Genomic DNA, 13,955 nt, shown 5'->3' on the forward strand with positions numbered 1-13,955 from the left:
GAAGCAACTGATCAAAGGAGGACCCGAAACAACACGTGGCCTTTAACAGACCTTCAGAAGAAAAAGATTGGGTAATGTAAAGACTTTTATTGTATGTTTGAATGAGACAGAATTTAGTGTTAGATCATATTAAGTGGACAATTCATAGTGGACTATAATAAGGATTTGTAATTTGAGATAGAGTAATTCTGCTGAACAAAGGAATGTCAGGAGTGAAATTTTAGCTGCATGTGACTGAGATTATATGTGAATTTGAAATTTTGTGGATGATTTATATCAGAATAGTAACGGGTTGAAAAATGTATTTTAACATAGCATGAAATAAGAGTTTGCTTTTTGAGTAACATAATTAGCTAGATTTAATGTTTTATAGTTTGTGTGAGATTACCAAGTTAATCTATGAGTGTTCTGTTAAATTAGTATTGAGTAACTAACTTAGCAAGAGATTTTGAAAAGCTTAGTATCGTATTCCAATTATAGCTGTAAAGTGTAATTTGTTCCAATAAACATGTTTTGTTGTATATGCCTGATTCGTGCTTGATTCAAGAATTCAAATTACCACTTGCAAAAATTTAGAACCATAGCGGGAGGGAATTTAATGAGAGTGTTAGAGTAAAAATAGATTATTGGCCACGACTGAAATTAGAACCAGTATCTATTTAGTGTATATTAGAATGAATGCCAATTAACCTAGGAATATTCCCTGAATTTTGAATAAGCTCATATTATAGGACTCTGGCTGGCGCAGCAATAAAAAATAAATTTTGCCAGTGTCCGAAAAGGAAGCATTCTTAGGTGGAGTTAAGTAAGGCATTCTTAGGGAAGTATATTAGTATATTATATATCAATAACGAAAGTATAAAGTAAAAAGAAGATATAACAATAGCGCAGCGAGTAGGATTTTAGATGAGTAAGGTTTGAGTAAGTAAGAAGATAAATAAGTACAAGTGAATAAGCTAGAAATAAAACGAATGAGTGAATGAGTAGAAAGATAAAATAAATATAAATATACAGAAACAACCACATTATAACACCGTGTAGCTTAGAAATATCAAAAAAATTAAGAAAAAGTTAGGTATGTCATGAATGCATAAAATCTATGTAGTTATTAGTCTATTTTATCATTTACTACCATAAAATATACACAAATCTATTATAAAATGGTAAAATTTATCAAAACTTACACACACATTTCTCTCGACCGTTCGCAGTTGAGAGAAATGTAAACAAATGTAAAGATGCAGTATTAAATCATAACTGCATAAAATTACTGTTATTAATTAGTTAATTGATTTAGCATATAAAAAAAAATTATAATGATTCATTTATTGGTGTATAGGCCAGGCTACCGCAAAGCAATCATATGGATTGCACTAGTCTACCATAAAGCGATCATATTGCTGCTTCTTCATTATCAATGTATGAATCATTATACCTGTAAATAAATATAATTTCTTTTTCACATTATCTTTTCATTTTTGATGTCTAGTGTTAGTAATACTTATGACATCTACAGTGTTTTGTATCATATAAGACAATATTGGTGTACTAACAGACATATGATTCATCTTGTAAACATACAACATAAACTTACAATATCAGTAAATACAGTACAGAATTGTAAATGTATTTTCACATCCTTATAATTTTCTATAATAACATTTTTTTTTCTATAGCTTGCTTTATAGATGAAAGAAATAAAGCAAGGAAACTCTACCACTTAAACAGAATGAAATAATAAAGATAAACTAGACATTTTAAATAACAGGATCAATGAACTAATGACCAGAGACAAAGAAAATCAAGTAACTAAATACTGTGAGGAACTTGAAAATTATAATAAAACTGGGGATACTAGAAACACCTTTCAAATGATAAATTATATCTGTCACCATAAAACAAAGAGAAGTGGAAATATTGTCACACATGACAAAAACGGTAGACAGCTATCAGTAGATTTGAACTTGATGAAAGAATTGAGAAACTACTTTCAAGAATTACTGAATGTTGATAATCCCCAACATTCAAGTCAGCAAGCAGACTTGCATCTAACTACCACTCTACCAATAAATTGTGAAGACTTCACTGAAAAGGAACTAAAAATAGCAATAGATCAAACCAAAGCAGGAAAGTCCCCAGAGATTGACGGAAATGGAGCAGAAGCTTTCATCTCCTTGCCAATCTCCTTGCCATAATGAATCAAGCTTTAATACATATTCCAATCTCCTTGCCATAATGAATCACTGGAATAATACCTCAACAATGGAAACAAGGCCTTATTGTCCCTATACCCAAAAAGCACAGTCTTAATAGAATGGATAACTATAGAGGTATTACTTTGCTATCAACCACAGTTAAAATCTACAATAGGATGATACTCAATAGAATAGAACCTTACTTAACACCACTTTTAAGAAAAAACCAAGCTGGATTTCTAAAAAAACGATGTACAATAGAACAGATACATTGCATCAGAAGAATCATAGACGGTTCAGGTGATAAAAACTTACCACTCATTTTAACCTTTTAGACTTCAAAAAAGCCTTTGACTCCATTAATAGAGAAGCAATGTTTAAAATACTCAGCTTCTATGGTCTACCCTCAAAACTCATAAAAGCAATCTCAGTGCCTTATAAAGATTACAATGCTACAGTAATCTTTAAAACAGAAATATCTGAATCATTTCCAGTGACAACAGGAGTCCTGCAAGATGATGTACTAGCACCTTATTTGTTTTTAATATGCTTGGACTACATCTTCCGGATCATCAACACAGAAGATCTTGGTTTTAACATTAAAACATCCACCCACACCATGCAAATAACTGATCTTAGCTTTCCTGATGATGTTGTACTTATTGATACAGAACCAACAAATAAACAAAAACATCTCGGTCCACTAGAGTCACAGGCTAAACTTATTGGTCTGATCAACATCAAAAGTCTAAAGCATTCTCAATAGGTTGTGAAAACTTTATACTTCATATCGACAATAAACCCTTAGAAAGAGTAAAGGACTTTCAATTCCTTGGATCGTACATCAGCAATACAGAAAATGATATGAGAAAACGTAAACAGCTGGCTCTAGTCTTCCATAACAAACTCCGCCCCATCTGGAAATCACCATTAGTATCATTAAAGATATAATTAAGACTATACCATGCAACCAGTAGATCCATCTTGTATGGTTCTCAAACCTGGACAATAAGCACCAAAAAAACTACAGATCTAATTAACCCCTTTGGAACTACATGTCTCAGACTGATCCTTGGATACACCTGGATGGACAGCGTCACTAACTCTGCTGTGCTAAATCTGGCTAAGCAAGAACCATTCGTCAATATAGTCAAAAAACTACAACTCAGATGGATTGGGCATCAACTCAGACATCCTGAAGTATTGCCCTTTTTGAAACCCCTCATCCTGTACAAACCAGAAGATGGCAAACGCAGTAGAGGAAGACCATGCAAACAATTTTGGCAATACATATGCGAAACCATCAGTAGGCTGAACTGCAAAACTCCATCTGACATCTACCAGTTAACTCAAGATAGAGAGATTTGGAAGACCATAATTTGCAATATTTAATTTTTAATATAAATCTCTTTTCCCTTTTCATATTGTGAATAAACTATGTATGTATGTAGCTTACTTTATTGTAAGAACATAGTATATAATACATACCATACAAAATATGTATTAATCAATGTTTATGTTATCGGTAAGGCTTCCAGTCAACAGTAGGCTATTAGTAGTTAAGTGTTTGGGAAGTCAAAAGTTATATGTGGATTTTTGAACAATGCAGGGGGGGGGGGGTCGGCACCACCCCAACCCCTGAATTGTTCAACAGTGTATATATAAATCAGCCATTAGACTGGTCTTGTTGTATAGAGCAGAGAGCTCAGGAACAATTAGAAAGAACAGAGATCAGAGAGCTCAGGAACAATTAGAAAGAACAGAGATCAGAGAGCTCAGGAACAATTAGAAAGAACAGAGATCAGAGAGCTCAGGAACAATTAGAAAGAACAGAGATGAGGATGCTAAGATGGATGAATGGAACATCAGGGAAAGAGCATAGGAGGAATGAAGATAAGGAAGGAGATGGGGATTAGAAAAATTAGCGACAAAGTGAGAGAAAATAGATTGAGGTGGGCCAGCCATGTATGGAGAAGACCAGAAAACCAAATTCAAAGAGTCACAACAATGGAAGTGGAGGGTAGGAGAAGAAAAGGAAGACCAATGAAAAGATGGTGGGAAAATATCAAAAGGGATATGGAAGAATCCTTTCTTTTAAGCTTACACGGTGATCCGAATGCATTTTTGAAAATTATTGAGACAACTACCGTGTTTGAATAAAAACTTTAGTTTAATATAACTAAAATCTACATTCGACCTTTATGTCAAGGTCATCTTCTGGAGCATACAACTATATACAGAAAACAAGCTACACTACATTCAAACTGGTTTGTTAAAGATACTGACCAACTGCTACAACAATTGTTGGCCTGACCTCTGGTGAGAAAAAAAAAAATTATACATCAAAGCTAGAGTCCTATTATTAGTGTTATCTGTTGTTTGTAGAAATACATTGGGCGCAACTAGTTGAATGTAGATTTTAGTTATATTAAACTAAAGTTTTTATTCAAACACGGTAGTTGTCTCCATAATTTTCAAAAATGGATATGGAAGAAGTTGGAATAGAAAGGAGGGATGCCCAAGATAGAAATAAGTGGAAGAAAATTGTCCAAGCAGCAGATCCCAGGACTTGCTCTTTTTCCATTTCAGTTAGTGTGATCTCAGTGTTATGTGCAAATCCTAAGATACTATCACCATATTCAACACCCTTTTCATACTCATGCCCTCTCAATCAAATGCTGTTTTGAGTAATTATCCTGCATTATCTGTATAAATTCCATTTTCTTTCCATGTTCCCTTTCCTCCTTCTATTCTGTTTTCCCATAGTTAAAAATCTTTCATAATAATTATCAATTTGTGCTCAAGTCAATTAATTTTCAATACATTTCACCTGCAATTCCTCTAACAGTAGCTGACTATATATTTCGTCCTGTTGTCTTTTGTCTCACACCAGATAGCCTCAAATGCACCACTTGTCATGACTTGCTACTCTCATCCTATCAAGCTTCCACTCTCATTGGTCACAATTGTTCCATTGTTATCAACATACTTCTTCAGTTCTTCAGGTCACTCATGAATATATAATGTACATTACATCTTTTCATATGTAATGCATATTATATATTTATGGAGAATATGGTCATAAATAGATGTAATATGCATTATATTTATCTATAATCATATCCTCTTCCATCAACCACTTCTCATTAATATGTCTAATTTTTGGCCAAATTAAATGGAATGATGCTATGAACTTCTCCTTTTTCCTGATACTTCTGGCATTAGTATTACAAGCATTGTAGTATCTCCTTACTCCTATAGATAACTTTGCATCCTTTTAACAATCATCCCCTCTTTCTTTTCTGTCTCAACACAAATTAGATAGGCTATCCCACCCCATGTTGATCATTTCTTTCAATCCCCCCTGACCCTTCTGATCACTCTTGTTCTCCATTATACCACGTCTTGGCTCAATTGTACTTGCATTCCAATTCTCATGCTCCAGCCCTAATATCTCTCATTTTCCTGATTCATTACATTCACACTTTCTTGCAAACTAACAGTCTCTCTAAATGCCTAATTCCAAATCTGTTTAAATATGCATCCATCTCAAAATTGACAACTATATACATATATCATTTGAATATGGATGAATATCCATACTTTTAAACCAAAAAAAGAAGCTCCATGCAAACAATGTTTGCATGGAGCTTCAGTCAGCTTTGCCATGAGTTTCCTCAATATGCACTATTATCTGACAAAGGTGGCTCAAGCTTTTAGTGTACATAAGAAAATTTATTGTCTTTTTCTATCAAGAGTTTCCCATTTTATTTTCTGTTGGTTGTTACTTTAAAAGTAACAACCAACTACCTCTATGCAAATTTTCTGTTTTGGATAATTTTTATAAATAAATAGAATATTGTATTTTAATTTGAGTTTATTTGCTATGTAATTTTTTTTTCTCTCACTCTCTCTCTCTTTTTATTTTAAGATACTCAATCTCCTGAGACTAAACAGATAAATCTGTGTAGGTACCATTGTATCATATTCTATTTTTGTAATTTGTATATTAAAAAGCAAAATAAAATACTGTATTAAATAATTGTTGAATATTAAAAAAAAAATATTATTTAAATATTTAATTAATACTGAAGTTTCTTAAATGTTTCATCACAATGTACAGTTTTGTATATAGCAGTGGGGGTGGGGGAATGAACAAACCAAGAATATGCAGTCATCACATGTAAAAAAATTACCTTAACTTTAACTCAAGGAGCACTGAATATTATATAGCCAAGTGAGCAGTTTACTTTCGTATTGTTTCATTTATTGTCATCATCAATCCTTAGTTTACTAAAATCATTTCTGTTTTACTAAACTGCTCTGCTGATCTCTCATCACAAAGCTAGGATAATTATTCTACTTGAATAACCATCCTTTCTTTTCCAATTATCTCTGCTTACAATTTTTGAATATTAATAGGACTAACATGTAGACTTTACATAATAATTAGCTTTCATTTATATGCAGGAAGTATTTTACACATATAGCCATTTGGTCCCCCTTTCCTCTATGTTCTGAGTGATAATCCCAGTCCATTTATCTAGATTAAATACAGAAACTTACATAGTCAAATTAAAGTCAGCAAGTTATGACCTCCTGTTTCATTTTTGCCTGTCAAGTTAACTTCAAGAGGGTTTAAAAACTTATGATTTAAATGCAGCAGAACAGAACTTAAAATTTACAGTAATCTTAGAAAAATTAAGGATGAAAACTTAAACTTATGTAAAATAAATTTATTAGCTGTAAAATGTTTTTGAGTATATCAACTTACCTACCTATATTAAAGCAGTTGCGATAATCTTGTTCTTTCCATGTTGTGTTATGGAGCTGAGATGTGGACATTGTATAAGAGGTGATAATCGGATAATTGATGATTTTGATCAACAATCTTTATAGTATATTTTTGGAAGTGAAATGGTTTCTTCGTGAATAATAAATAATAATGAGATACATTAGGGGAGTGTGGTCATCTACCGCTTAGCACTATCTTTGTGTGTGTGTGTGTGTGTGTGTGTGTGTGTGTGTGTGTGTGTGTGTGTGTGTGTGTGTGTGTGTGTGTGTGTGTGTGTGTGTGTGAATGAGTGAGGAAAGGCTACAATAGTTCAGCTATGTTACAAAATGCAGGGTGTTTGTTTGGTTAACAAGATTATGTTAAGTGATCCGCAGAACAGCAATAAGAACAAAACTTAAAATTTGCAGTAATCTTAGGTGGGCTCTGAATGATCAAGAGAGACATATCTGGTATGGGAAGCTATACAGTCTGGTCAAGCCTTCTTAACCATTGATTCCTTGAGAAACCTGTGTGTGTGTGTGAGAGAGAGAGAGAGAGAGTGTGACAGACACTCTGCATAAGATTTTGTACAGTTAGGTTGAAGTCAAAACCAAATACTAAACATAAGCCTATTATTTCAATTATTAAACACTTGTTGTGTCTTTTTACTAAAGCCTCTTTGAAAAGGTATTCATACTTTCTTTTGCATGCTAAAATAATTGTTAAATCTCAGTTCATTTCATTAGCAAGTGAAGACAGCCCTGTTTTATCTTTTATATTCAGCTCCTGCTATATGCTCCTCTTTTTTTCAAATACTCTTCCTGTTTGGCAAAAGTATAGAATATGACATTCGCAAGTTATTTCATATATATCTGGATTTTATTACTAAGGATGTAGAGACTTTGGGGGATCAAAAGATGGTTATAATTGTTCTTATTTACTTTCCCATTTGTAGGAGTGGCATCAGTTAAAAGTTATTTCTTTGGATGTGTTTCAGCATTCAAAAAGAAAACAATAATTGTCCACTTCCTCCTTGACACTAGTTTCCTTGATACCAACAGATCTTTTTTACAGGAACCTATCCACACCAGCACATACCAACTGGTGACCATAGTATGTGACAAAATCAGTCATATTTCTTTGTTCTTCTTCCATACCTAATCCTCCATAAAACTCAGATCACAAAAAAATCCTATGCCATGCTTTATATCCTGGGTGCATCAGAAAAAATTTCAGTCACTTTTTTTTAAATGTAAAATATTCAAACTTCTTTAATAATTTACTTTTATTTAGTCACCTTTTTGGCTTATAGTGAATTAATTGGTAATAGTGAATTGCATTCTTCATGCAATTCACTATTACCAATATTCATTTTTTGCTGCTTCCACAGTGGATTCTTCCAGATTTCAGCTTATTTCCTTCATTCATTCATCCATTTTACTCCTACCTTATTTAGCCTTTTCACCTTTATACACTTAGACATTGTTGCTGTTAAATATCTTTTAATTAGTGCCTGAGCAGCATCTGTCTCCTTCCCATGCTCTAGCTCCCAGTAGTCTCCAAATTTTTTTATAATCACCATCTTTGTACTATATATATCTCTTCCTCACAGAAATTCTCACATGAGTGGCTACAACTCGCACCAACTGGAGAAAATTATAGAAAACTCTTCTGAGGCTTAGGCTCCAGAGAACTTCATTGGGCCATGCATAAATAATGTGGTCAAATGTATTCATGTTGAAAATCCTCAGAATTATCAACTTAGTGATGCTTTCCAACAACACAATATCATAAAGAATTAATATGACAGAAAATATAAAAGCATACATTTGAATGAATCACAGATGTTGTCAGTTTAGCATTTTATTTCTTTTCATATATTATGAGTACAATAATAAAGTCATAGAAGGTGTTATTTTGTCATCCACTGAAAGCACATAAAAATGGAGAAGCCTTATTTGTATTAATCTGACTAATAACTCTTTCCATGAAAAAGGAATGTACTGGACTCAATGCATAGCTGGAGCTTTGTCTACATTGAGTGATAAGCATATTGAATTTGTTATTAGAATTAAAGAGAATCCATCAGGAGTTTGTGGAACATTGCAGTATCCACAGACAAGATCTTGCATCAAAACACATACCTAAAAACTTGTCACAGAAGATATGTTATTTTATCACTCACTGAAAGAATGCAAATTATGAAGACATATAAAATGATTAATAACTAATTTACATGACAAAGGAATAGACTGACTTGATTCATTAGTATCTACACTGATGGGATTGGTAAGCACATCAGATTTGTTTCTAGAATAAATGCCTTGACACATTTCTGTATCTACATACAAATTCTTGCTTCAAAATATATGTCTGAGCACTTAAAAGTTGGAATGATAAGGCAATCAGAATTGTTAATTTCATAATGGTCATCCAACAATTTCCAGAATATTTCAGGTACTGTGTAATGGAAGTTGAATGCTCAAGGAAAAATTCTGGTGCAATTATTTGAACCTTGAAATTAAGCCCTTTTTTTTTTTTTACATAGAATGATAAAAAAATTTATGAAAAATGAATGTTTTCTTTATTTCATAGATATCAGATTCAAAGGGAGTTTCCTAATCCAGTTATTAATTCATCCAACAGTGATGGAAAATGTTCTTTGAACATTACTCAGAGGTCCGCTACATGTGCAGTTATTTTATTATTTATTTCTATATTTAGAGGATTATTTTCTCTCAAAAATTGTGTAATGTATTGTACTAAACATTCAATCATAAAACAATGAGTACTAAAAATTTCAGTTGAGAGTGATGTTTAAGGTATGGAGAACTTGCTAAAAGGCAGAGTTCTGGAAGGGGTGGACAGTAACATGATTCTCTGGTGGGGAAGCCTGATTTTCTGAAAGGTAGGTCTTGCCAAAGTAATTTGCTCACTTTTTCTAATAAAGTAACCCCTAAGCATGATAAAAGATACATACAGTGTTACTATAGACTTTGCAAAGGCATCTGACATTAGGATAGATATTGCGTGCAATTCTGTTACATAATCTGGAACAAATGAGGGATGGATATTAAACTAGTGATTTGGATGAAAGAGTTGCTGATAGACAGACAAAAAAAAAAGTATATATGGGAGGAGAATTGAATCCAGGAGAAGACAGATGACTTAGTAGTGTATTGTTGGGCTCTGTACTTGGATGGCTGCTATTAATTCGTCCATTAACTGGACAAGTGTCCAGTTGTGATAACACAAAACTAGGAAGAGCAATCAGTGAATATGATATACTTCAGGATGACTTAAATAGGTTAGCAGGATGGGCAAAGAATAAGGCTACCGGTTTATTGTGGCAAAGTATAAAGTTATGCACTTTAACAAGAAGAGATAAAAGGAAATGGACTGCAAGAAATTGATCAGGCCAGGGATTGGGGTGATTGTGGAGAGAGTGTTGAAGTTTAAGATGCCATATTACAAAGGTGACCCAAACAGCTTATGAGATTACTTGGATGTTGAAAAACATACTGATAAGCAGGTGTAAAAATATTAGTATTTCTCTTTATGAAGGCCATATCTGGATTACTGTGCACATATCTCATATCTAGTTACCTGGATTCTCCCGTAAAATAGATGGTAGAGAGCATCCAAAGACAAATGGCTGAAATTGTGATAGACTTATAGAATGTTCACTATGAAAACAGATTGAAGGTCTGGTGGTTACAAAGGCTAGTTATAGATGGAAACCAGTGATATGATAGAACATATTAAAAGGGTTTTATAGGATGGACACCAAACTCATGGCAAGAAGCAAGAGAATAAATGGTCACTCATGATAATTCTGTAAACATATGGTTAATTTGATTTTTTACTTGAAGGATGATGATTGGATGGAATGGGTTGGTTGCTGCCAGCATTGGTGGTGAATGTTTTGGCAGTGACTTGGTTCAAGAGTATGTAGATTTTGTGTGAATAATATTAGGTTAGTACCTACAATGAATCTTTGCTCCATGGCAATGTCTGAGAAAATAATAATAAGAAGAAAGAACATATAAGCAGAGCTAATCTAAAGTAGTGTGGCCATTTAAACAGAATGAGAAGAAAGGTTAGATAAAAAAGTATTTAATGGAAAAATTACAATTCTCAGTTCTGTGTTTGTAAGTTTGCCATTGTGCTGTAAAATGAGTAAGAAAACCAAAAATCCTACCAGTTATGAGATATGGTCAGTGATAAACATTTTGAATATTTATCTGGCAAAAATTTATCAGCAAGTTAGTAAAGTATATGGACAAAATGCTGTGAATGAGGGAATGATTGAGAAGATGATTTATGATATTCTATGAACGGAGAGGATGAATGTTCATGGTGAAGACTGAAGTACTCACCTGTTGTAATCAATGCTGGTCTGTTGAGAAGGTGAATGAGAAGATTTCAGAAAATGGAAGATTCACCATTTCTCAGTTAAGTATAGATTTCCCACATACATTTATCATTTTGTGCTACAATAAATTGTCATGGGTCACTTGCAGTGTTTCAAGTGTTCATATGCAAAATGGGTCCCAAAAATGCTCTGATGATCACAAGCCAAAGTCCATCTTCATAATGACACCATTTTTTTTTTTTTTTTTGGAATGGTGTCATTATGAAGATGATGAATTTTTGAACCACATGGTGACAAAGTAAGCAGCATTCACTGGAATGACTGTATAGCAGCCAAATGGCTCTGAAAACAAAGAAATTCAACCAGGCACTTTCCTCCAGAAAAATCAGATATACCATGTGTAGGGATGGATGCAGTGTTTTGTTCATTGACTTTATGCCTCAAGTAAAAATAATAAAGGCAGATATTTACTGTGAGATTCTAAAAGACCAAACCTCCTCATCTCTACAGTTGTTTTGATTCATGACTCCATGTTGCTGCTCAGACATGCCAGCTACTTGAACAGTTCAACTGGGAAGTCTTGCAATGACCACTCTATAACCCTTCTCTTGCATTCAGTGACTTCCATCTTTTTCTCTGCTTGGAGCAACATTAGCAGTTGAACAATTCAGCAGTAATGATGGCATGTAGTTAAGACTTCATGGCATCATCCATACATGTAAAGAAAGGGATGAAACAAACCAGAGGCTCAAAGAAATGATGGATTTTTTTTTTTTTAATTTACCTTTGAATCTTCAACCCATTGGCTTCCTGTCTGTCACATCTTTTTAAACTGTATTGTTTCTCAGATCTATTTGTGGGCTGAACATAGTTTTTATATTAGTAGTTTGGTATTATTGGTTATAGTTTGCAAAATATTGGCATTTAAAACCTGTATGAACAGTGCTGTGTATTTTAGATGCCATGTTCCTAGATGTAAAATGTAAAGAATTTCAGTTGGCTGTTGTTTGCGCAGCATTATATAAATATTATATATAAACAAGGCCGGCGGAAGCAGGCATTCAGAGCATGCAGGCGCTGCTGCCGGGGCACGGTTCATAAGTTCATTTTTAAGAAACAAAACTTTTATCATAAAAACAAAAAATTCTTAGAATGATCAATATTAAAATAAATAAGGCCAGATACACTGAATAAAAATTTTAAAAAAATTGTATATTGCCGGCTGTTCACAATTTTGCAGCGAAAGCAATTTTGCCTGCAGAATCTAAAGTGAACGGTTTTTATGCGCAGAAACGAATTTTCGTACAAAACATTTGTTGCTACGTCACCAGTCACATGGTACTGTAAAAACTCGGTTATAGCTTAAATATTCCAAAGCACATTACATTCGATTTTTTACTTAGGTTAAGTCCCATGTGAATATTGTAAAAATAAACTTTGTTTATCTCTGTATAGTTTGTTTTAGATGTTATTGTAAATAACACTCTGAGAGTGTTATTTACAATAATGAGAAAGGCTTGCAGGCTCTAAGTGTAAACATCTGCTAAGTCAGTCAGAAAGGCTCAAACAACTTTCCGATGGCCGGCAACTTACAATTAAAAGAAAGAGGAGGAGAACGAAAGGCGTGCCGAACTTGAAACTTAAGAAGAAAGAATCATACCGATTCTTTGGGGGTTGCCAAGCTTCATACAAGGTCTCAGAGGAGGTATAATAAAAAGGGACTGAAGCAAACAGAAGGGGCTGCCCGGATCCAGAGATTGCTGCAGAAGTAGAGGGGGGGGCCCGGTTTCAGAGAGACAGGAGAAGCTGCCCAGTTTCTGATGCTGTCAAAGAGGAGGCAGCCCAGTCCCAGACACCGAAGAGAAACAGAGCTGCTCGTTTCCAGACATCGTTGGGGAGCATCCCAGATCCAGACGTTGGTTGAGAGAGGAGTTTTTCGCTTCCAGAAAGGAGCTTCTCGGTTCGAGACGTTGCTAGAGAGAAATGACTTCTAGGCCACAGACAGGGCTTTCAAATTGCCGAAAGGAGAAGTCCCAAATGCCGTAGAAGAGAAAAGCTTCCAGTCCAGAGAGGGATCCTGATTGACAGTTTCATTTTTCTTGGAGGTAGCATTTTCAGTTTCTTAGAGGCAGCAGTTGTCCAGGCATTTTCAGTGAGCCCAAGCAGAGGAGAAAAGGTGAGGCAAATTTCCCGAAGTACCTTAGCTCATAAGTTTTTCTTTTCACTGGGGGAGAATAACATTTTTCCAGAGCTGTACGAGTCCCGGTGCGTTCCCGATGAAATATAGCCGAAGCCAAAATTCCAGATGAAGATCTGAGATGAAAGAATTGCCATAGAACTTTTAGTGAAAGATTTTTGACTAATTGTGAGATACAAAGCCTTTGTAAGTTCAAAACTTTTATATAATTCTTATAGTTGTATTAGAAAGACTTTTAAGATATATGTTTAATAAGGTTAAGAAGTGTCCTTAAAAGAATCAATTGGCATGTTAGAAGTTGATATCAAATTTGTAAAGATAACTTAACAGAGAGATTTAGGTAACCTCTTTGCGAATAAACTTGGAGTTTAATAAGTAAAATTTGTAAACTGAGGGTAGATAACATTTTGTTAT

At 34.0% G+C, this 13,955-nt stretch overlaps 1 protein-coding gene across 4 annotated transcripts in view; it reads left to right on the forward strand.

Moving 5' to 3' along the window:
* Coq9 (ubiquinone biosynthesis protein COQ9, mitochondrial) overlaps positions 1-13,955 on the forward strand; it is a 192,355-nt gene that overhangs the window by 157,627 nt on the left and 20,773 nt on the right. For 2 of the 4 annotated variants that reach the window (XM_090401194.1, XM_090401196.1), the window contains exon 8: positions 6,127-6,162. In XM_090401194.1, coding sequence (XP_090257320.1) covers positions 6,127-6,156 — 30 coding nt within the window. In that variant the 3' untranslated portion in view covers positions 6,157-6,162. Of the gene's footprint in view, positions 1-6,126; positions 6,238-9,564; positions 9,628-13,955 lie in introns of those variants that run through there. The other 2 variants (XM_090401195.1, XM_090401193.1) reach the window with 2 other exon arrangements.

This window comes from Typopeltis vanoorti, chromosome 12, assembly GCF_054136105.1.
Source record: "Typopeltis vanoorti isolate ZY-2024b chromosome 12, IOZ_Tvanoo_1.0, whole genome shotgun sequence".
NCBI lineage: Eukaryota > Metazoa > Arthropoda > Arachnida > Uropygi > Thelyphonidae > Typopeltis > Typopeltis vanoorti.